The sequence below is a fragment of the Takifugu flavidus genome, chromosome 19 (genome assembly GCF_003711565.1).
Source record: "Takifugu flavidus isolate HTHZ2018 chromosome 19, ASM371156v2, whole genome shotgun sequence".
Lineage (NCBI taxonomy): Eukaryota > Metazoa > Chordata > Actinopteri > Tetraodontiformes > Tetraodontidae > Takifugu > Takifugu flavidus.
Window position 1 is genome coordinate 9,708,337 of NC_079538.1, and position 24,091 is coordinate 9,732,427.

Genomic DNA, 24,091 nt, shown 5'->3' on the forward strand with positions numbered 1-24,091 from the left:
ATTTATGCAGCTAGAAGGTGTAAACGTTGGAATTCCTAAAATTATTCACAGGTCTCTGCAAGTATGATGAAATACACATATACCCATTCCAAAGGAACACTGATTAATGCATTACTGTGCAGTTATGTTTATTAAAAATACGTATTTAATGGGTTCACTAAAATATCCTAAGCAACCCCCCCCCAAAACAACTTTCATTTTATTATAGACGTTAACTCCCTCTCTTTACCTAAAACGGATTTCCCCTGTGGTGACGTCAGACGTAGCTCGGCAATCTTCGCAGTAAGCAGACGCTACCAATCGACCTCGGGAATCAATCGATTACATTTCAGTAGCTTGTCGATTTTAGCTTTAACCCCCCGTGAATGACAGACCCGCGACTATTAGTATTAGAGATGGAGAAGTAATGTAACTGCGACAGCATTTGGTCTTGTGGGTGCCGAGAAGCGGGTCTCCTGCGATCTGGGATCGATTGAGTTGCCTGCTCATTGCTGTCCCCTCGCCATGGCGTCGTGTCTCTCCTCTCAGTAACAGAAAGTGGCCGCCTCTCTGCTGCTGCTGCCGACTCAAAGCTCGAAGACTCACTGGGCGACCCAAACCGCCATTTTGGAGTCAGAGAACCGAGAGTCGGCAGCAGCGGAGAGAGAGACGCAAAGGGGGACACGGGGCCGAGGTGAGAGTCTCCGTGGTGGTTGTTATCGCGAAGGAGCAATGGGGGAAGATGGCCGGGAGGGAGAAAGAATTTGAACATGGGGATCATTCGTTCACCAGGCAATCGAGTCCCCGCGAGTGTCCGCAACAAGAGCGGATGAGGCGCGGGCGAAGGGCCTTGCTGCCGCCGCATCGCGGCTAGCTTGTCTATGCATTCGCCGTGAAGCCAATATCATATCTTAATACATTGTTTAGATGTGGAGGTGGTGGCCTTAAAGAGACAGAACCAATTTGAATACCTCATATTAATGGCACGAGAGGACGTATGTGTCAAAATTGATAAGCTAATGTCTTGTGGTGGCTACAGAAGAGCTGCAAGCATGTCGTCACTGAAAACAAAGATCTGAAAACGGAACCACTTTGGCCAATTAATATGCTGGTTGTTTCCATAAAATAGTTGCTTGGCTGTGTGTGTTCTCCGCCACCTTGACCCTTTACTATCCTTGATCTGTGGTAATGCTACTTACAGCACGGCAGCTAGCTGACAGGCTACACGCCGTGGTGCTGGCCCAAACATTAGCCTTAGCGTAAGCTTCTGCTAATGCTAGCTCTGCTGTGCTAGTTAGCTTACCACATTAGAACGGCGCCATAGCCCAGGAATCTAAGTAGATCATGATATATCTTAAAAATTGAAACACAAATCTTAACTATTTGACACCCCCCCTCCACACTTTTTTTTAGCGTCCTATTACAAAAGGGAATAAACTTTGCACTCGGAATTAAATTAGCCACACAGCTGGTTTATGGTTACCTTGTTAGTGAAAAGTAGAATTATAGAGGATAATTTAGTTAAAATAACTTAAATTTAGATTTCTAAAATAAAAAAAATCACGCTTTACCATGTCAATGAATTACAGTTTTTGTGGGGAAAAGTGAAATCAAGGCTAAAAAAGTCCAGTACAATCAGGTCTCGCACTGATATTGACATTTTAAAAGTTGAATTTAAGACAATACACGTTTAAGCCACATTGCACACAAAATAAAGTCCCTAACACGTGACATTCACATAGTTTATTGTTGTTTATGTGATTATCATTGTTCTTTTCTTTAGGTTTATCGCTTTTGATCATTATCCTCGGATCCAAATCAATGCAGTCAATAATTAAAAAGGTCGGTCTGCTGATTATGACACTCCAAATCTCAATTTTTCTGCCCCGTTTCGGACGGCTGTAAAGCTGCCACTTGTCCCATGTTTGCTCAGACCTTTATTTTATGTGTCCAGTAAAGTCGTTGCCCTCTGGGGCAGGAGCATCTGTGCTCGATGGCATCAGGGCAGGGTGCCCTGATGGAGGTTGGGCCATTGGGAAGCTCCACCTTGGCCAAACCTCTTTACCTCCAGCGGCTGGAGAGAGCCCTCAAGTTAGATGGTTTCCTGCGCCAGACGTCGGGGGTCTTCAACAGAGACATACCCAGGTAGATTAAAGGCGGCGTGCAGGTGTAAAGGCCAGCTCACACCGCTGCCCAGTTTACATCGACTTTCCTTTTTTGTTGGCCAGTGATGACAGCGATGACAGCGACGCAGCTCTGGGGACGGGGTCACCCCTGGGTCCTTCTGCTCCCCACTCATCTTTGACCGTGAAAAGGGAGCCATGTGAGCAGGAGGACGGACTGACTGAGGCGAAGCCCTTTAATGGAGCGCTGCTTCAAGGTGCCAAACATTCAGCAAACGCTTGTTATTCACTGATAATTACACATGACCGCTGGAAGGGGGCTTTGAAGTTCATGCCGTGTGTTTTTTTTGATAACTCTACAGACCACAAGGCTGATAAATCCAGCCTCTACAACTTCTCCAAGTTAAAGAAGAACAGGAAATGGCTGAAGGTATTTCAGATCCACCTCACAAACCCAAGTCGGTGTTTCGCGCCGCTCATCCCCCCCTCTGTTTGCAGAGCATCCTGCTGAGTGACGACACCACCGACTCGGACACAGACTCCGACGACTCTGACTTCAGTTTGTCTCGGGAGGAGCTGCAGGACATGCTGAGGCTCCATCGCTTCTCCAGGCAGCATCAGAGCAAGTTCCACTCCGACCGCGAGGTGCGAACACGCACAGAACACGTTTGTTTGGCCACGTGAACGTTGCATTTATCCCACCTGTGTATATCTGACCAGCTTCACCAGTATAAATACTACAGCACTGGTCTCTTGTCCACCCATGACCCCTTCTATGAGCAACATCGCCACCTACTGGGCCCAAAGAAAAAGAAAATCAAAGAGGAGAAGAAACTAAAGGGTATTTTTATCAGCCCAAACCCGAAATACTGAACATTTCGGTCACGGTTGTTGATGTCGTGTGATTGTGTGTATTCTTTGACAGCCAAGCTCAAAAAGGTGAAGAAAAAGAAGAAACGGGGAGAGGGAGATTCATTGGACGAGGGGCTTCCCTACATCCCCAAAATCTTTGCAAAGTTTTCCCATGATGCACCGCTGCCCGTGGTCAAGAAAAAACATCTCACTATCGAGCAACTGAATGCACGGCGACGCAAGGTCTGGCTCACCATCGCTAAGAAGGAGATCCCCAAGGTGAGCATCTCAAGTAGACCTACACACCCTTTTGAGTGTGTGGTGAGTCCTTTTTGTCCTCATTATCCTTTTACTCGTCTTTTTAAGTCCTTCAAGCAGAAGACATCAGCCAGGAACTTGGTGCTGACCAACGCTAAAAAGGTCCGTGCCTGTGCTGCAACAATACACTCGTAATATCGGCTCTTCAGCTCAACGTGGTGCTCATGAAGGCCAACATCTGCATTTTTTTTAACCACAGCTGGCTCACCAGTGCATGAGGGAAGTCCGGCGCGCAGCCATCCAGGCCCAGAAGAACTGCAAGGAGACGTTGCCTCGGGCTCGCCGGCTGACCAAAGAGATGATGCTCTACTGGAAGAAATACGACAAGGTGGAAAAGGAGCACAGGAAGAGGGCGGAGAAGGAGGCTCTGGAGCAGCGCAAACTGGACGAAGAGATGAGAGAAGTAGGCGGCGGGGAAGCCGTCCGGCGGGCTGCATGGCAGCAGAGACGCCAACTGGTGTTTGGTTTTCTGTCGCAGGCGAAGAGGCAGCAGCGCAAGCTGAATTTCCTCATCACGCAGACGGAGCTGTACGCTCACTTCATGAGCGGTAAGGCCAGCGTGGCGGGGCCAGAGGGAGACAGGGCACAGGAGGACATCTTGAGGAAGCTGGACGACTCCACGACGCAGAGACAGATTGACATCGGAGGAGGGCTGGTGGTGAACACGGGACAGGAAGACTACGGTACGGACCGGCCGCATTGGAGCAACCCGCGGGTGCCAAACAAATGTGGCTAATCCTGTTTGTATGTTGCAGACAGCGAACGCTACAAATCCCAGGCCTTGAGGAACGCCAAGGAAGCCTTCCAGATTCATCAAGAGAGAGTAAGTCCCACACACGCTCACACACACACCTTCGACTGTTCGTGCTTATTCTGAACTCTTGTAGACGCGGATGTTTGATGAAGAGGCGAAGGACAGCCGCAGCGCCTCGCAGCACGCGGCCTGCGGCTCATCCTCCGGTGGCGGCTCAGGGTTCGGAGAGAGCTACAGCCTCTCCAACCCCTCCATCCACGCAGGCGACGACATTCCACAGCCCACCATCTTCAATGGCAAACTGAAGGGCTACCAGCTCAAGGGAATGAACTGGCTGGCTAACCTCTACGAGCAGGTGCGCCGACCCGACCGGTTTTATGGGCAGGATCACTGTTGTCTTTCGTTTTTGATGAACGTGTTTTCTTGCCGCAGGGGATTAATGGAATCCTGGCAGACGAGATGGGGCTGGGGAAGACGGTCCAGAGCATCGCGCTGTTGGCACACCTCGCTGAGGTGAGAGGGCTCGACGCTCGAGGGCTTCTTTGTGCACACTTCAGAAAAGCTTTCCAGAAGATCTTCTTGATTTTTGCTGTCGTTGCTGGCTCATGAAAACATCCAACATCCAGCACCTGCATCCTTTTGCGTCCCACGTTTCTGCCTGTAGATTCCATCAGATGACTCATGACTTTCTTCATTGTTTCGAGTAACCGAGAACTGGCAATGTTTCGGCCCCCTAACACCAAAGTAGCCGATTCCAGGCAAATGTGTGCTTTCAGCCGAGCCGTCAGTGGCAGGAAGTCGCTTGGAATGTTCCTCCAGGACGTCCTGTGGCCGATCGCTCACATGCTCTTGTATTCTGTGTCCCGCAGAGAGACAACATCTGGGGCCCGTTCCTCATCATCTCTCCCGCATCCACACTCAACAACTGGCACCAAGAGTTCAGCCGCTTTGTGCCCAAATTCAAGGTGAGCGTCCGATGGCGCTGCTGACCGAGCATGTTAGGAGGAAACACCTGCGAAATCCTGTCTGGGAATCTCGAAAACAAATTCCGAATAGGATGTATTGTCATCACCTGGCATCACTGACACATACACCCACAGCTGCACTCGAGGGTTCACAACATTTATAACATAGAATCACAAGCTCTGTGAAGGTATAAATAAAGAGTTTAGAATATAACAGCCACATCTTATCTAATTTGCCATGTGTTTCAGAAGTATCCGGTAGGGGGCAGTGTTGCGCTGTGACACACTCCTAAATAGTTATCAATGCGCCGCTTTGTTCTGTTTTTGGTTGGACTCTGATAGGCTGAGCTCCTTCTTGTTTATCAAGCACAACAATATTGAGACTACACACACACACACATTTGTGTAACTCTTTGTCATGCCTAACAATCAGCTGGGGTTGTTTTTGCTTTCTCAGTCTGAAAATAAATCAGCTCATGTCTGTTTCACTAATGAGGTGTGAAAAGAGCCTATTATACAAATTCGAAGATAAGCTTCCTGTGCTCTGAACACAATGGCGCACCAGCATGTCGCTGAGTGATGTAATGATGGTCGGATCGTTTCACATCATTTTACTGCAGCGAGCGGAGCCGTGATTCATGCGGGTTTCCTCTGGCGCCCATCGCATGACTTTTACATCACACGGCCTGGTGTGAGAGTGTGAATGTATGGTAGTTCGGTGTGGTTAAATGTTCACATCTGTTAAAGAGTGGCCTGCTTCTCCGTCAGGTGCTGCCTTACTGGGGGAATCCTCACGACCGCAAGGTGATCCGGAAATTTTGGAGCCAGGTAAAGATGTTTTTTTCCTCACTTGTCCCATTAGCTTTTTGTTCCCTCCCATTAGTCTGACATGTTTATCTACATGTGAACAGAAAACACTCTACACGCAAAATGCCCCGTTCCACGTTGTGATCACCAGCTACCAGCTGGTGGTCCAGGACGTGAAATACTTCCAGAGGGTCAAATGGCAGTACATGGTTCTGGATGAGGCCCAGGCGCTGAAGAGCAGCAGCAGGTAAAACACCCCACCAGGCTGCTGTCTTATCTTAAGCAAACATTCCCGACTTCTTCTTTAATGTGTTTAAATGGGTGTAATGACACATAATGGTTGGGTGGGGCTTCTTTTGTCCCACCCGAATGATTCAGACCAATCACGAGGTCAGAGGTCAGCGACTGGTTAAGACCTCGCAGACATCTGACGTTCAACATTTGAGCTTTTGAAGGTTTAGAAGGTATTCCAAGCTATCACTCAGAAAAGGGGAAAAACAGATTTCCGTTATGTTCAGTCGAAAAAGAAAGTAAAAAGATTCTCATTTATGCAATTTGTATTCAAAATAGCAGGTAATGATGGAATAAGTCTTTCTAACAACTAAAATAAAACAATTTAAACTCTCGTCGTTCTCGGGATGAAATCTTTTCTCTCATTTCAGCGTCCGGTGGAAAATCCTGCTTCAGTTTCAGTGTCGAAACAGGCTGCTGCTCACGGGGACGCCCATTCAGAACACCATGGCCGAGGTGAGTTGTGCGCGTGCCCGAGTCAGCACGTGAACCCGACAGGTGTTGAAAGCCGTGTGTTATTGCTGTCCCTCAGCTGTGGGCCCTGCTGCACTTCATCATGCCGACGTTATTTGATTCCCACGAAGAGTTCAACGAGTGGTTCTCCAAGGACATCGAGAGCCACGCCGAAAACAAATCGGCCATTGACGAGAGTGAGTAGCGGCCACGGTCCCGGAGTCCTTCCTGTTACCCCGCTGGCAACACATTGAATGTGTCCAAAAAGCTTATACACGAATGTAACGGCGTTAAAGTGTGCTGTGCTGAGGGTTTGCAGCCATTTCGTGCTAAGCTTGTGTTGCTAATCAGCCATCATGTTTCAGACCAACTCTCCAGGCTGCATATGATCCTGAAGCCTTTCATGCTGCGTCGAATCAAGAAGGATGTGGAAAACGAGCTCTCGGACAAGGTAAAGGAGAGTAGTCTCCTGTCTGTGTGCGGAAAATCCAAACGAGCCTGATTTTTGACCGCGAACGCCTCCTTTGCATCAGCCTTGAGTGATGGCTGTGCTGGCAGATGTTGTCTCGGTGTCTCACACACACAGAGACGTGTTGTACGAGTCTGTCAGAGGAGCGACGGGGTTCGCGACTCCCCCGCATCTGTCTTTATCCACTCCCCCACCCCCACACCCACGTGCGCTCCCGTCAGCCAGCTTCCCCTTTTTCGGTTAGCGGTTGGGCCTGAACAGTTGTTGTTACTCCGTCTTCATCTAAGCGCGACTCTCCAACCAGAGGGCTTGGTGTGTTTTAAAGCTTGTGGGTCCCGAACCCATAAATTCATTTGCTTGATTGATTCCATGTGTAAACATCTCGCCTGTGCAGTAGTGGTGCATCAGCGGTGTGTAATGGAACCACATGTTATGTGCATGCAGACAGCCTCTACTTTGAAAATCAATCATTTAGCTAAGCAGCTCCAGTTGAGCATGATTTCTTTCGCTCTTTTCTTCCCACACATAATTTGATTTAGTCCTCAAGTTCAGTCGACCGCAGTAACCTTTGACCTCGGACGGTTGGGGCGGATGGATCTACAATGTTTTTGTATCTGATTCATTTGAAGAAAAGTTCTATTTATTGCCTAAAACAACAGGAGCCTGTCAGGAAGCTGTCCCTGACCCAGACTTGCTGCGTCTTCCTTGAACAGATCGAGATCCTGACCTACTGCCAGCTGACATTGCGGCAGAAGTTGCTCTATCAGGCCCTGAGGAACAAGATCTCCATAGAGGATCTGCTGCAGTCTTCCATGGGCACGGCTCAGCAGGCCCACAGCACCACCTCGTCCCTGATGAACCTGGTTATGCAGTTCCGGAAGGTACGGCCTGGGCTGAACAGGTGCTGACCTTTCGCCCTCTTTTTTACTAATCGCTGTGCTTCTGCGTAGGTGTGTAATCACCCAGACCTGTTCGAGCGCCAGGAGACACGTTCCCCATTCCACATGTCCCTTAAACCCTACGTCATATCCAAGTTCCTCTACCGGCACGGCCTCATCCACGCTAATAACCAGGCAAAAAACAAGTAAGAGGAAACTCCGAGACGCACTTCATTTTCACCAGTAGGCCCGAAATCCAAAGAAAACACTTCTGCACTGAACAGAATTTACATTTCTACTTAGATTGTGAAATGCAGCTCCTCAGGAAGTCTGTGTCTTGTGGACATTGGCTGATTTGTGTGTCTCACAGGACAATTATCCCAATCGCAGCTATTACCAGGGTAAACGTGGGACCATATTCTTTTGCACAGTAACTGAATCTGTGACTTTCTTCCCTTTCAGAATTCTTCAAGTGCTGCTGTCTCCCTTCTCTGCAAACCACATCCAGCAGTCTCTTTTTCACAGGAAAGGTGAGCAGATTTAAGCTCTTGACTCTTTGCCCCCTGCTCTTTTTGTATTTACCGTTTTCATCGTTACTGTTTTAGGCGATGACAGAGGAAGCTGTTTCTCGTTTCTGCGATTCATCGACGTGTCACCGGCCGAGATGTCCAATCTCATGCTGCAGGGCACTTTAGTGAGGTGGGACAGGAGCCGAGAGAAATCCGTCTCAGAGTGGTGCTCCTCCAGGCAGAAAGCAGTTATCACCTTCAGATGTGTGATCACCTCGTTTTTATGCGTTCCTTCACAGATGGTTAGCCCTTTTTCTGTCCCTCAAAGCTGCGTATCGGCTCCACCATCAGCGCCTTTTCAGCCTTGAAGAAGGCGTTCAGGAGTCCGCAGACTCGCAGCGGAGCAGAGAAATGTCACAGTCCAAGAGCAAATGTCTTTCTCGCAGGGACTTAATTCTGTGGCTGAACAGACCCACCGAATTTCCCAACACACACGCCAGCCCCGTCCTCCAGGTGAGTTATACCTGCGATTAACCGGAGCAGCACGACATGCTTTAGTCCATAGCTCCAGGTTCCTCTGACCCCCACTTGGCCTTTTTAAAAAAGCCTTGAGGTCACATAGTTGACACTCGCCCGCAGAACTGGAACGGGAGAAGAATTAGATGGATTGATGGTGAAATGAAAGTCAGCCTGTGTTACTTCAGCTTCTACTGGCAGTGAAAGTGAAGCAGAAAAATGGAGTGCGGTGTTTTTAGATTCTCAGGGAAGGACCAGATCTGACAGATGGGTCCTATTGTGGTTTGAACTGGGCGCACTGGTGAGCAACTGGATTCAAACCACTTCCCTAATGCTGTATTATTCTCTCTGTCTAAAGACAGTGATGCTCGGCCATGCGTTCTAAAACACTGCTGTCTTGCCTTTGTGGTCCGGTACACATGTTCCAAGAGTCGTCTTCTCATTCTTCTCCACTTGGCTGATCAGTGCAGAAGCGCCGTGTGATGTGTTGTTTTGTTCCCATCAAAGAGTCTTGGCAGCTCGGCGGGCAAACGCACCACGCCTCGGCCCTTTTCATCTCTCCTCCACTGCTTTTGTGTCTGTTGGGCGCTGACAGCACATAATTCTTTCTCTTTTTTTGAGTTATTTGGCAGCACAGGAACCTAATTATTAGTCAGAAACAGGACAGGATACACAGCACATCTACAGGGTCCAATTCAAACATGAGGAAGACAAACAGCTGCAGCCTGTAGATTCACAGCAAGGTCACTGCTGCAGTCAAACTATTAGTCGACTGAAGAATTCTGCACGCTTTCAGCTCTGTTACACTTGCCTTGAAGGCCAGTAAAAGGGATTTTTGCCTCTGGGTTCTTTTCTATGTCTCATTTTCAGTTTGTACTGTCCCTCGGGCAACATGCCTGTGCTTAAACTGCATTTTTGTCCATGATCTTATCACTGAATTTACCATGTTGGCTTCAACTCCAGAGCCAGTCAGGCGAAAGAACAGTAGGGATGTTTTAGGAAACCATTTTAATTATGAGACAAAGAAACGTACCTAGGGATTGATGGAAGGACCAGTGTCTGCAGAATTGAGAAACGAACCGCTCTAACTAGGTTCTCAGCCCTACCATTAGGGGGCGCTGTATACTCATCCTTTATGTTGTGTCACATGGTGACGAAAGGATATTTAAACATATCTAAAGCTCTACTTAGATCACACACACACACACTTTTTTTTTTCCTCTAAGGATTACACGATGATGCATTCAGTCATCCTACAACACTAAACCTAAAAACAGCATTATTAAATACTTTATATAATATTTTTGTGCCTGTATCCAATATTTTATGTAACATTTTAGGCATGTTTCCCAGGTAAAGACTTACTCAAACTATGTGCTACACTTGTATCTGCATATTTCTATCTGTTGGCATTTTACATTTCTCAGTATAACACAGCATTTGTGTGTGTTTCAGGACCTGGTGTTTACAGCGTTCAGGCCTGGTATGATGGGATACACCGACGCAGTGATCCACTGTCGAAACTCTACCAGGACGTCGCTGCGGCCCTTCCAGCCCCTACTGCCACCCAAGTTTCTGTTAGCTGCTGCCCCCAGGGTGCGTGTGTGCGCGCAAACATCACAGCTTTCCTCACCATCTCCAGCTTAGATCTTTTACTGGGGGAAATTTGACCGAAAATTTACATAATACTCGTTAGCTCACGTCCAAATTTTCTCTGTGTTTGTTGTGTTTTCTCGCAGTTTAATTGTGTCTTTTGGTTTCCTAGGTAACAGCAGTTCTCATGGAGCGTTATTGTGCCGACCGCAGCGCGGAGTACGAGTGGAGGGTCACGCGTGGCGGAGGGGGCACAGTCTTCAAAGAGTGTTTCCTCTATGGCTCCCCCGAACTTGCGTCCGACTGGCGTAGGAGGGCCAATAGCTTCCACCCACGTTGGCCGGGCGGCGCGATGGCGCTCTACCCACGTCATGGATGGTCCTTCATTCGGATACCCGGTAAGGACTTTTAAAGCTGCTTCAGCTGGGAGCAGCAGTTCACATTACTGCAACTGTGAACGGTTCCTCTTCTCCTGCACAAAAACAAAACTCTTCCCATCTGCGATGAGGCTGGAGACCAGGCGGCAGGAATCTGCCAAGTCCCCAGTTTTCTTGCAGACCACCCTTAAGATGTGCGATGATGTAGCGACACTCTCATGGGTAGTCCAGGAATAGCTGCAACATTTGCTTTAGCAACATTTGCGCCTTCATGTGTGCACTGACAGCTTTATCAGATGGTGGCCAGCCAATCTTTCACAGAAGGGTGTAATGGGGGTCTGTGGGAGAATGTACAGAGGCCAGTCTGGGGTCAGCAGGGCAGAGGCAGGCTCATCAACCTCCCCTGTTGCAGCCTGTCTCGCCGCCAGGCAGCCCCATCCCTCACAATAAAATGGAACCGCTGAGATAAAGAGACTCCTGCCGGAGGTCAGGCAGGCAAACACCTACGAGCCGTTTCCATGGAGGCTCGAACGTGGGATCGGGAGCGCTTATCACGAGGGCCCGGGCTCGTTTGAGCAAAGGGTCACCTGGAACTGAGTGGGAGCTGATTCGCTGCCAGCGTTCAGATAACTGATGGATGTCCAGGGTGAGAAAGGCCATTCCAGTTTTACAGACAACACTTCCCTTCTCACTGACCCGTGCAGCCCCCCCCCTTTGGCCATGCATTATGATGACTGCTCCTTTTTTGTGTTTGGACATAGGTTCCTGACACAAACTGTATATGTCCTCTTTATACCCTCAGCCAAGCCTGTAACACACAACAGGCTGCTTGTTCTGCCACTTAAAGATGCCGATAGTGGAATTTTTTAGAATTATATCCATTTATATAAGGGACAATAAAAGGATCCGTTTCTCACGGGTTTATTAACATCTTATACCCATCTATGCACACACGTACTTGTGAGATTGTTTGTGTGTAAAAGTGAGAAACAAAACAAGTATTTGTGTGTCTGTGTGAGAACAGTCTGAAGGCTCTTGTGAAGTTATACGCAGGCAGACAAAGCGAGGAAGTTTAGCTACTGGTCATTGTTCCAGCGCTCGGTTAGGTAACACTAATAGATGGTGTGTGTGTGTGTGTGTGTGTGTGTGTGTGTGTAGGGTCCATTCAGGGAACCATGGAGTGCTCTCACGGGCTGAGGTGTCTCCCTGCAGGATCTCCCATGCTTGCCAATAAACACACACACACAGACACACACACCAGACTGAGGTGGACTAGCTTCACCCCATCACCAGGGCAGCAAACTGATCTGATGTCAGTTTGGCCTCCTGCTCCTTTCTCAGCTTGAGTAGGAAGGAAGTGACCCAACGCGCCGGCACCCGTCCTCGGGCGAACGCATTGTTGCCACATCAAGGCCCAGATATGTACAGTAGCCCAGATGAAGTTTCCCAGCCTCCATCTCCTCTGGGCTCCCGGCCCCACACCTTCCAGAACAAACGGCAGAGCTGAATGACTGTTTGTTTTGAGCGCCATGGCGTGAGTACGGCTGCCGTCTCATATCGACGGCGGAATCTAATCACAGGACTTATTAGAAATCAGGACACCGCGGTGGAAAAAACAATTGAACCTGCAATGTCCTGTGCCTCAAATTAGCGTGTGCTGTTGACGTTGTTATGGTTACAGCGATGGATGTTTTCAGAAGTTGAGAGTGCGGCAACAGTCGAATGAAATCGAATGGAAAAAGTTACAAACTAGAAAAGGCTGCAGACACACGGGAGGGAGGAAACGGCACAACAAGTGGCGCAGCTCCATCATTGTGGGTGACGTGTGACGTGTCCTGGTTGTGTGTCCAGTGACATAACAGCGCCAGCGTACCTCCACTTATGCGGGAACAAAACACACTTGGGCTTTTGAAAAATCGCCCCTCTTTCCACGTCGTTGGCCCCCGGAGAGTTAAAGGTGCAAGTGGGAGTCATCCGTAGCTCAACACCAGCGTGCTTTTAAACACACTGGTTGTTCTGTGCCGCTGGACGCTCATGACAAGTTGCACCTTGAAAGGAAACGGATTTGAACGTGCGTGCATTCACAGAACATTCCAGGGCGACACAGAAATAACTTCCCATGCTGTGTGGCCCCCCTGTGTTGTTTTCGGTAATCACAGGGAACGGCTCTGCTAAATGACGGCCTTCTCACTTCTCACCGGCTCTTTTTTCGGACTTATTGTGCGTCGAGATTTCGCCGCCACTGGAGGAATGTGTGTGACAGAGGCGGCGTGTATCTCGAGTGTGTGATCGAGACAGGCCCTGGCCCGGCCGCTAACATCAGGCTGTGGGAAACGCAATTCCATTTTCCTGTCCCTTCAAAGAAAACCTTGCTCTCCGCTTAAATGGCAGGAAGCGGCTCCTGGGTTCTCTGATAGACGGCAGACACAAAATGGCACTACAATCGTGTGTCTCTACCACACTGAGATGCAGCTGAATTCATGAAAATGTGCGTTTTTCTTTAATTATTCTGGTCCCATTTATGACTCTTAATGTGTCCCCAATAACTGAACTATCAGGTCCAGAACTGGCCTGAAGGGGGCGACATTTGCCATATTTTACCTCCGTACTGACGCCTTAAGACATCAAGACCGCTCATTCCGTCTCAGCCAGCTAACTTCCATCTGTGGTCTGCGATGGGTTTGTGCTGGCCGGGGGTAACGGTGGGTAATCTATCTTAATGACAGAGTTCACAGTGGGCTGCTGTGGTGTGGTGAGATTCCCCCATGAACCTCTACAGACTGTCTGTCTCTGTCCCTGCTTAATGACTCTTTGAGAACCAAGAGAAGTACTTATCTTGCATTTGAGAGGCGAGACGGTGATGCGTCCGCCGCGTCCATCGACTTTCCCCTCACAAATTCTCCCACGTTAACGTTTCAGCGTTGATTCTGCTGACGGGGATCTAAAGGTGACGTTTTCCTGTTAACATCTGGATGGGCCGATGCCACAGCAAGCGAAAATTGCATTTCAGTCTGAATACTGTCAATACACACAGAAGCAGCCTAATATTTCCATTATCGTCAGTGTGGAACAAGTGTTGCCCATTGACTTATTGATCGCAGTGTAATATATCATCATACAGTGAGGGGCTGACTCACATGGCCCCCCATCTGTCTCTCTTTCTCACATAACCATCCAGCCATTTTCTTTCATCAGGTCTTTTTTTTTTTTTTTATTCTGCAATCTCATTGCTGTTAATCTCCTCTTTTTGATGGCATCTGGCCCACTTCCTCCCCTGGCTGAGGGTGGCTCTGCTCTCCGGCTTTAGAGGCAGCAGCGAGAGGGGAAGGGGACAGGACAGTAGGTTGTTCTGGCGTATTAATGAAATTAACGGGTGTAGTTGGTTTGGGAGTATCAGGCGCCAGGCACCAGGGCTGGGCCGGGGTTAATTAGCTGGCAGCAGGCCTCTAATTGGGTCAGGACCGTGTCAGGCCCCTGGCTCTGGCCCTACAGGGATTGGATTACACTGTCAGGGGACAGACAGTAGGGGGAGGACGGCAGAGAGGGTGTGTGTGAGGTGGGGGAGACAGGAGTGTGCTGGGCGCGCACGTTGTGGCAAAAGAGGGAAGCACGGAGAGGGTGTGTGGAAAAGGCGGGAGGAAGGCTGGGGTCGCGCGGCCTAATCTGCCAGCAGGAGGTAAAAACGAGAGAAGATGGGGGGGCGGGGGGCTGAATACCACCGTTAGACTGGATTGGATTTAGGTGGGTGGAGAGGGGAGGGTAATATGAAAGGGGGGATGCAGAGCAGGTGGTGAAGCTTGATATGTGTATCCATAGAAACAGAGAAGTGGTGTGACACCACATGGGATTTGCTCGTGTTCTCGGGGTGTGGTCTAAACACAGGCTCCCTCCTCAGTTTGGCAGGAATAAAAAGTTGTTTTTTTGCGTCCACGCTGGTGCCGCCGCGTCCAAACATTTCTGCATTCCACAGACGCTTCGTTCGTTTAGCTCCTGTTTACGGCCCCTCGCGCGTCCCCCTGCAGCCACATGTAGCTTACTGTAAGCCATAAGTGTTATGTTGGAATGAGACGGACCGCTAAAGCCACCCTAAATCAGTTATTATTTATCTTGGCTTCGCTTTATAGGATGCAGGGTGGGATTTGCGACGCAGATCTAAATATTTTGAACTCGGCCACCTTTTCCTGCAAACCGCACGCACAGATGGAGTTCCGGCTGTTATATCAGGCGTCGGACTGCATTAATAACTGATTAATAGGGGCGTTCAAATAAATCGAATGTCACATATGCCGCCGTAAGTCCAACAACGGCATCCGGATGCTCGAGATGGGAGTTTTTCATGTTGACAGTTTATGCCCTAGAAGAATTGGTTTACAGCCATCCAACATTTATCCCCGAACGACTGCAGACATCCTCAGACGGGGTCTTGAATCCGTCTTCAGACACGATGCCGGGCTCCGAGGGCTTACATATAATCACCTAAACAGAAACAGATTGAGCGCCGCAGCCTTATATGAGCATCTGTAGCCGCGCCAAGTCGCGGTTAACGTCGGGGTGTTTGTCAGCGTGGCCTCCAACACGGGTTGCCTGGTCCGTGCCCCCGGCTGAGCTGGAGGCCCGGTTAGACTGGCACCTGTGGTGAGGAGGCCCCCGTCTCATCTCAACCACAACATCGCCACTGCCGCCGCCGCCACCGCTGCGCTATTACGGCCTGGGCGCAGCCGGAGCCACCACAGACCCCCTTCACTCTCTGTCTGGGGCGGCTTTTTCCCTGTATTCCTCTCTGTGTGTCGCGCTCTCCTCCTTTTACTTTTCAATTCATCCGCTTTTGTTGACGCCAGGGACAATTACAGGGCTTTGAAGGACGGATTTGATGATTGTGTATTTCAGACGTTGCTGTGCTGGTTTCTTTGTTCGCGCAGCGCTGAGCCACAGCTATGCACAGAAACGGAACACCGTGTTCCGAACACCATACAATAAAACTAAAGTTAGCCGAAACTGCAACAGATTAAGTTTATTGTCTGGTGCTATTTGTGTCGTGTGACTCATACGAGCTAGGACGGGTTGTCTTCTTTCTTTCTTTAAATGATTTCACGATATAATCATTTAAACATATATATAATTCACATTTAGTGGTTTAAAACAGGTCAGATAGCAAACAAATCCTGAACTGCCAGCTAATAATTCATTACTCTTTCCGCCGACAGCCTGAAGAGACTCGGGTTTACTAATTTTCCTTGACTAATCCTTTTAATCTTGGCCATTTGTAATGACTTGCAGAACATAACTTAGCATGCCAGCTGCGAGGGTTTTTCCCGCGATCAAATGGGATTTTTAAACCCCCCAAAAATAACATTGTTTCGGACGTCATCGCTCCAACGCTCGGCCGGTTGGTACTGGTCCAAACGTGTTTGACTGGCTATCAGCACTGAGCTGTAGGTGAGGCCGCCACCAGCTCCCCTGAGCCGTTCGCCTGTTCATCTGTTCTATTAGTTCCTCTTTAACATCTCGAAAAGCCCTGACCTTCTCTCGGGGTTAACCTGAAGGGCCTCGGGTCAGAGTTCAGCCCGAGTACACATTAGCATAAAATGCTACCAGATAAAAGCGGCAGGTGTGGTTGGTTTTGTTACCCATCGTGGTTGATTCCATGTTATTAAAGCTCCCGTTTAGTAATTTAGCTTAATTTAACAACGCCAGAGCAGGAAATCTGAGTGACAAGCCTCTTAGCAGGTTTGTGTTGTACATCGAAAGTCTCAGGAACAAACACTCGAGTGCAAATGGTCAACCTGACTCTCCCCGAGGGACTCTGAAGCCACCCTGTCAGCTGACCCTGGCCCTGGCTTTAGGTCCTCCACACTTGGGGTCGTGACCCTGCGGTCAAGCACCACAGTGTGCCTGTCACGGGGTCAATGGCAGCCTGGGCCCCTTTCTTATGGTGTTTGATTGTGCAGGATGACGTTAATTCCTCATAAGCTGCCGATTGAAGGGAAAAACCATTCAAATTCAGAGCCGCTCCCCATATATGGACACGGGATGCGAACCTGGCAGCAACAGGGCACATGTTTTTAAATTTCTTTTATTCCCTTGTGCAGAACTCTGCATAAATCGCTGTCTCCAGGTCTCACTGTCGGTCTCGTCTGCGCTCGTCAGCTGCCCAGTCGATGGAGCACATGCTTCATTTAAACAACCACCAGATCAGGAACAGATTAAGGAAGATTGATCCCGGGGCTTATCCCCTCTGGCGAAAGGATCTTTATCCTCAATGACGTGGCCCCACGGAAGATTCGTATCGATCAGGAAAGAACAACATGCGAGTTGATGAGACGACTTTGCACTTATGTGACTGTTAAATAACCAAATAGTTTAATAGTCTGATAATGAGGGCGTAGATCTCCCAAAGTTATCCTACTCTACCTATCTTAATATCTCTCTTGTTTTTTTCCTAGATAAGGAGAGTCTGATCATGGAAAGCGGCAAACTGCACACGCTGGACGTCCTGTTGAGCCGTCTCAAGTCCCAGGGACATCGAGTCCTCATCTACTCCCAGATGACCCGCATGATTGACCTGCTGGAGGTACCGGCAGAACTCACTGCACTTAAAAAAAAGTCTAAAACACACGTTTTATGGACCGCACGTGAGTCTGACACGTGACCTCATCGACACACCTTCCCGGGACGTCTTGGCATCAATCCTCATTGTTTTGCGCCTGTTCCTCAACTGGTTTGTTTCCACTGGTAGAATATTGAGCACCAGTACCTCTAATCATCCTGCCTGTCTCTTGTTACTGCACTCATTAGAGGGCTAATTAACAGGTCAGGCCTAATTCGCAGGGTCTCATCTGCAGGGGAGGCAGCCAGATGGGAGGGATGACTGGAAGGAGTGAGGAAAGGGGGAGACGGGGCGTGTCGAGGGCTCGGATGAGAGAAAAATAGTTAATGAAAAAGAAGATATGCAGAGACTGGAGGGGAAATACAGAGCATTTGAGCTGCAATCAGGTTTTTTTTTAGTGTAATCAGCATGGAAAACCTTACTGAAGGACTTTCCTTTTGTTGTGAACGTCACCATGGAGCCAAAAGCCTCTGGAACAGCACCAGGACATACTGATTCATCATATAGAAGCTGGCTCCACACTCAGTGTCCTTTTCTCTGTTTTAACAGGGGGGGGTTAAAGACCGTCTTCCTGTCTGTAGTGTGTTTAAAAAGTCAGGGTGAGAATGATCTTGAACGCACCGCGCCAGCTTCCCCGTCCCCTAACAGTAATGGCATCTCTCTCACTATCGGGTTAAAAGATCTACAAACGAATCGGTGTATTTAGGCCATCTGGGTTCTGTTTTCTTAACCGTATTATCTTCTGTTTGGGGATGAAAAACCGCTCCAGATGGAGTTGATTTCCTGAACGCCAGACCGTAAGTGAGCGAGCACAAGCGACTGATGCTAATCTCTCTGATTAGTGTCATTGTTGTTCGCCGCCGGTCCGCTGCTGGTTTTGCAGGTGACATCACAGGCCGGAGTGGCGGAACGGCCCGGAGAAAACTAATATCGCCGGCTTTCTTTGGCAGGGAGCGACGGTGGGAGCGGACCACCAAGTCGCTTGGCTGGCGTGTCTGCGGCTGCTGAGGCAGCGTTTGGCCGCATGGCTGCAGCTATGATTACAGCGCCGCTGGAAATGCCCACACCGACTGCTCGGCCCCAGAGCCATCAACTCGCTATATTTGCCTTTGTCGCTTCCTCTTTGTCATCCTTCCCTGACATGATGAGGAGCGCGGTGCCACATTATGTGATACGGAACATTCAAAATAGATTTAGGCAGTTTTATTGTGAATTTATGGGGCTTTTCATTATGTTTCAGGCGAGGTTTGCACATAATGGCTGCTGGGTTGAGGTCAGCGGGTAAATGGCAGCGCTGCATTTTTTCCGAGCATACGGTGCATTTAGGTTTTATGTATTCCAACAATCGGTTGGCAGGAGTGAAATTAGCGCTCGACTCTCGCAGTGTTGTGGGATGGATGATGGACGATAAATCAAGCAGCGCGACCAGAAATCAACGTCGGGGCTACGCGGCCGAGAAGAAGCTGGCTCCAGCACAGTCCGCAAACGTCCACCGTCTCCTGCTTCAAACGGAGGCGAGCAACAGATTTGGGCTCCCTAAATTAGCATAATTAGCGGAGGGAGTTTTAGATGGAGGATTTCTGACCTGCAGAAATTCCCCCACGTCACTTTTGATTAAAAGCAGCTGAAAATGCACTGGCATTATTATTATTCTTTTTTAAAACAAAACATCTGGAAGGCTGCTCTGGGGTTTCTGCGCAGACAAATCTTTCAGGCTTTCAGCAACATCTGCAACATCCTGCTGGCAAACTCTCAGGATCCATTTGAACAAGGTCAGCAGCAGTTTGGAAAGCGCTTGGCTAATGGTGCCTAATGTAGTGTTCACTCGGAGCAGATGGGGCTGCTGGGAACAGGGCCAGGCGAAGCCCCCACCCCCCCCCCCGGGCGTCATGACAGTGGTTGTTGGGGGGGTCACAGAAAACATAATGTCAAATCATTGCTATCATTGGTAATGACTGCGAGAGGTGAGCTGTGACGGCTCCACGACATCGGGGGCTCTGACATGTCTGAGTGAGGGGGTCAGGGGTCCCGGCTGCACTCACCAACCTCTGCTATCACACCAAACACACACAGAGCAGCTTGTCCGGGGGGATGTGGGATCAGGTTCTGCTGCTCTCAATGTCTCTCTGGGTAGAAAGTGAGGTTTCAGCTGCAGCCAGCGTGCATAAGCGGTGCGGGGTTTTTGATATTTTGGACGCGGATCTGCAGGAAAGGTTCATGTTTCTGAAGAGGGAGTAAAAACTGAAAGGCAGGAGAACATTTGAGAGCTGCCAGAGCTCTGGGGAGAAGGTGTGAGGTTCCAAGTTCCTTCAAGTTTTGGAGGACGAGGGCAAAAAGCAGTGGGCGATCTTGGCCGGGGAGAGTTTAGGAGGAGAATTAGCCCAAACCATTCCAGGGTTTGTTTATTTTTAGTTGTTTTTACTTCAGTCGGTGGGTTTCTGAAATGTTTTGACTCATTTTTCCAGGAGTACATGGTTTATCGGAAACACACCTACATGCGCCTGGATGGATCCTCCAAGATTTCAGAGCGCAGAGACATGGTGGCGGACTTCCAGAGCCGGTGAGTGTGTGTGTGTGTGTGTGTGTTGTGTGTGTGTGTGTGTGTGGTGTGTGTGTGTGTGTGTGTGTGTGTGTGTGCGTGTGCGTGTGCGTGTGCTCGAGTACGAAACATTTATCTGTCTTTTAGTAGAATTTATGTTGTAGCTTTTCATTTCCGTCTCTTAAACTTTTAATAGGCTGCTGTAAACGAATGCTGCGTCTTTGCTCTGGTTTATCGCAGCGCAGCAGCATTTATACGGGTGGACTTTACTGTTCTGTTGTAAACGATACCGTTCCGTCTCTCCAGGAACGACATCTTTGTCTTTCTGCTGAGCACCAGGGCAGGAGGACTCGGCATCAACCTGACGGCCGCTGACACCGTGAGTGGCTGCAGCACATCAGCAGCGCTTGTTGGAGGTCAATAAAGGTCACGCTGGGTTTCTGTTCCAGGTCATCTTCTACGACAGCGACTGGAACCCCACCGTGGACCAGCAGGCCATGGACAGGGCCCACAGGCTGGGCCAGACCAAGCAGGTCACGGTCTACCGCCTCATCTGTCAGGGCACCATCGAGGAGAGGATCCTGCAGAGGGCCAAGGAGAAGAGCGAGGTCTGAAACACAAAGGCGCCTCCTCACGCTCCCAAAGAGGGAGACGCATCCATGAAACGGCCCCGGCTTTACTGCAAATGTGAATTAATTAAGCAATCGATGGATGCTTTCTGTCCTCATGTAACAAGATCCAAAGGGTGGTGATCTCCGGAGGCAACTTCAAACCCGACACGCTCAAACCCAAGGAGGTGGTCAGCCTGCTGCTGGACGACGACGAGCTGGAGAAGAAACGTGAGTTGGTGGTTGTTGTTTTTTGGTTTTTCTTTCCGGAGACCTTGGAAGAGCGGGAGGAAACAGGGGGGATAAATTGCCTCTCCCCGCAGTGCGTCAGCGGCAGGAGGAGAAGAGGCAACAAGAGGAGAGCAGCAAGGTCAAAGAGCGCAAAAGGAAGAGGGAGAAGTACGCCGAGAAGGTACAATTGTTGGCGGGAACTTCCTGTAAATAGCAGGACTTTGCTCTGCGAGTCCCTAAACTCTAAAAAAAAAAAAAAGAAGTTAAGACTTTTCTCCGTCTCTGAGGACGACGATTATCCAGAGGTGGGGGGGGATCATTAGATGACATCCTTTGGGGATCCGATCCTTACCAGGTTTCACCACAATCTGGCTGGTGATTGTCGGCTTGTCTCGCCGTGCACGTGTCGGACGCCCGGACCAGCTGGACGCAGATGTTCCCGCTCACGTTAAATGATTGATGGTGCCACAGAGCCTCTCTTCTTCACGTCTGCCCAGCAGAAGAGGAACGAGGAGTCGGAGAGCAAGAAGAAGAGGGAGACCAACCTGGTCATCTCCCACACAGCCTCCGCCGACAACTCCAACCTCTCGGCGGACGGAGACGACTCCTTCATCAGCGTTGAGATGGACTCGGCCATGCCCAGTCCCTTCAGCGAGGTGAGGAGACTCGGCGGGGGGGGGGGGGGGGGGGGCTGCGTACCACTGTATATGTTAGCACCCATCCATCCTCTTGATTCCACTCTAAATTTCTTTCTCATCCCTGCTCTCCTCTCCTTATTCCACACATTCTCCTGCGGTTCTTTCTCCTCCGACGTGTCCCGGTTCCCTTTACTCACCCCCAGACCGTGTGTGTGTCTCCGTGTGCTCCTGTGCATGCTCAGATCTCCCTCAGCAGCGAGCTCCAGCCCGGCTCCTTACCCCCGGACGCCGACGCCGACGAGAGCAGCAGCGACATGCTGGTCATCGTGGACGATCTGGTGTCGTCCGCGCCGCAGTCGCGCGCCACCAACTCCCCCGCGTCGGTGTCGGGATCGGCCTCCGACAACATGAACGGTGAGATGATGACAAAACCCGTTTTCAACGCAAACCACGCCCACCGCGTGTCGGTGCCGATGTTCTGATTCCAGATAATCCTGCTGCATACAGCGCGTGCGGCTCCGCTTAAGCCTCAGCCTCCCAAAGTGCCAAAAACAAAGTGTTTTCCCATCGCCGTCGCTAGTTTTGGGTTTTATGGGCTTGCGTGCATCAGCAGGCCGTTACATCATGCACGTCTGTACCATGAAGCCCGTTATTAGAGGGAATATTAGAGGGAATAGGTGTCTTGTCTTGGCTGCGGTTCCTCTGCAACTTCGCCCCCAAAGTCACCCCGTTATTTTACTTTGTTTTAACACGGCGTTCTGGGACGCACGGACGGCTTTGGGGCGGCTACGACGACAAACAACAGAGTTTGTAAGTGAAAGTTGGCGCCCACGGTGGGTCGCGAGAGGTCGGCGAGGTTTGAGAAGTGGTGCGCGTGCCACAGGGTCTGGATGGAGACGCAGAGAAAATAAAGATCCGGTGGTTACTGTAGGGGTCACGCAGTGGTGGGGGGGGGGGGTTTAGGCACATCACCAGTGAGATGATGCAGACGCTGGCTCCTGCTCTGCTGACAGAATGGAAAGTTGTTTTTTTTCTAAGGTTGTACTTAGGGAAGAGACGGAGGGCGATCCATGTGATGTCATTGTTGTTGCGGAGTTTTGATGGACCGATCATTGATAAGTTAAGCCCTGTTTGCTGTTCAGGGGTTCTGGGCCTGGACGCCATCAGCCCCGGCCGGGGCCGGTCGGGCCGGAGTCGGGGGAGACCTAAAGGATCGGGAGGTGCGGCCAAGTCGGGAGGGAAAGGACGCGGGCGCAAGTCGACGGCGGGCAGCGCCGCGGCGATGGCGGGGGCGAGGGCGGGTGCAGCGGCGGCGTCTGCGGCAGCGTTCGCAGCAGCGTTTTCCTCCTACAGTTTCAGTGTCTCCAAAGGTCAGTGAAGGCATCACAAACGCTCTCACCTTTGATGTCACGCGGCCTCTTACGCGCGTCCTTCCTTCCAGCCGGCCTCTCCGCCACCAGCCCCCTGCAGCCTCCCCTGGCCCGCTCCGGGACCGGCGCCGCCTTCAACGCCAGCAGAGGCTCCTCCCCGCACGTCAGAGGGGGCACCGCTGGGCCCAGCCCCCACAAACAGCCGAACCACAACCAGCAACACAGCAGCCCCGGAGCCGCCAGGAAAGGGAAGGGAACCGCCGATCCAGGGACCCGATGACGGGCTCACGCCCAGAAAACTGACCTCCTCTCACTGTGACCACCACAGGAGCTCTGTGCCTGGACTACAGACTGATCTTCAGTTCCTACCTGCGGTTCAGTTTTTCCGCTCATGAAGGAGAGCCGTCTCGCGTTGCTGTAATTGAATTTCTACAACCCATTTATAGACAGACTGAGATATTTTTTTCTCTCCTTGACACGAACCAAACGTGAACAAACAGCAGCTGAATCTTCGCCTGATGCACTGAGCAACGTCTTCCGTTTCTTTTACTTCTTGATCCTTTTGCCTGTGTGTAACGTGATTTGGCCATTGTCTCCCAGCGAATGACTCCAAAACAGAAACATTGACCCACGTCGACAGCTTTTCTACTAAAGCTCTTATTTTTCTAACAGTGTTAGCGTCCACTGCAACATTTGTCTACAAATTCTCATAGAAAACCTGAAAATTACACTTTGTGTGGTGAAATGGTGTTTAAAAAAAAACAAAGGCACCCGGTTGACTTGGCATTGCTGCTAAAGATAAAGAAACTTTTAAAATTTTCTCTTAATTTTGATTATTTGATTGACTAATATTTAATTTATTTGAGGTGTGCAAATAAACAAATCATGATAAGAGCATAGGAGGCATTCACATGTGAAGTGTGAATTGTGCCGAGCTAATTTTTTTTTTTTTAAGATTCTGAGAGAAGTGTTTTTCTTTGGGGAGAAGTCGGTCAAGTCGGAGTCCTCTATGTTGAGCACTACAACTGTAATATATGTACAATAATGAGAGCGACATTTCCTCTGGCTTTTCTGTTCACCTGTCTATTTTTATAGGTCGTGTGTACATATGAAGAGGCGCGGCAGCCGGTTTTGCTAACGGAAGGGGCTAATGGAAAAAATAAAGGAGTGTTGAATCAGTTCAAGTCTCGACTGCTCCTGGCCAGCTGTTGCAT

General features: G+C 49.8%; 1 protein-coding gene across 4 annotated transcripts; it reads left to right on the top strand.

The window, feature by feature from the left end:
* Positions 1 to 514: 514 nt before the first annotated feature.
* On the top strand, positions 515 to 24,056 carry ino80 (INO80 complex ATPase subunit). 4 transcript variants are annotated; one of them, XM_057016125.1, is made up of 37 exons: positions 515 to 673; positions 1,763 to 1,821; positions 1,934 to 2,124; positions 2,208 to 2,359; positions 2,465 to 2,532; positions 2,601 to 2,747; positions 2,823 to 2,943; positions 3,028 to 3,233; positions 3,321 to 3,374; positions 3,472 to 3,675; positions 3,751 to 3,955; positions 4,028 to 4,095; positions 4,160 to 4,381; positions 4,459 to 4,539; positions 4,896 to 4,991; positions 5,760 to 5,819; positions 5,903 to 6,045; positions 6,461 to 6,545; positions 6,622 to 6,739; positions 6,908 to 6,993; positions 7,725 to 7,892; positions 7,962 to 8,095; positions 8,352 to 8,419; positions 8,495 to 8,588; positions 8,698 to 8,911; positions 10,370 to 10,510; positions 10,680 to 10,905; positions 17,328 to 17,455; positions 19,957 to 20,051; positions 20,337 to 20,409; positions 20,480 to 20,638; positions 20,767 to 20,869; positions 20,962 to 21,050; positions 21,367 to 21,525; positions 21,711 to 21,921; positions 22,650 to 22,877; positions 22,949 to 24,056. In XM_057016125.1, exons 3-37 carry the CDS (start codon positions 1,973 to 1,975, stop codon positions 23,155 to 23,157), a joined length of 4,767 nt encoding a protein of 1,588 aa, XP_056872105.1. In that variant the 5' UTR covers positions 515 to 673; positions 1,763 to 1,821; positions 1,934 to 1,972; the 3' UTR covers positions 23,158 to 24,056. The 4 variants fall into 4 exon arrangements, with proteins under 4 accessions (XP_056872105.1, XP_056872108.1, XP_056872106.1 ...); XM_057016128.1 differs by having other exon boundaries at positions 21,750 to 21,921; XM_057016126.1 differs by having other exon boundaries at positions 21,370 to 21,525.
* The last annotated feature ends 35 nt before the right edge of the window (positions 24,057 to 24,091 follow it).

Bases quoted from the DNA above. Each gene is read 5' to 3' on its own strand.
- ino80 (XM_057016125.1), top strand. From the start codon at position 1,973: ATGGCATCAGGGCAGGGTGCCCTGATGGAGGTTGGGCCATTGGGAAGC. The intron at 4,992-5,759 runs GTGAGCGTCCGA...CTTCTCCGTCAG, and splicing joins GCTTTGTGCCCAAATTCAAG to GTGCTGCCTTACTGGGGGAA. The intron at 6,994-7,724 runs GTAAAGGAGAGT...TTCCTTGAACAG, and splicing joins AAAACGAGCTCTCGGACAAG to ATCGAGATCCTGACCTACTG.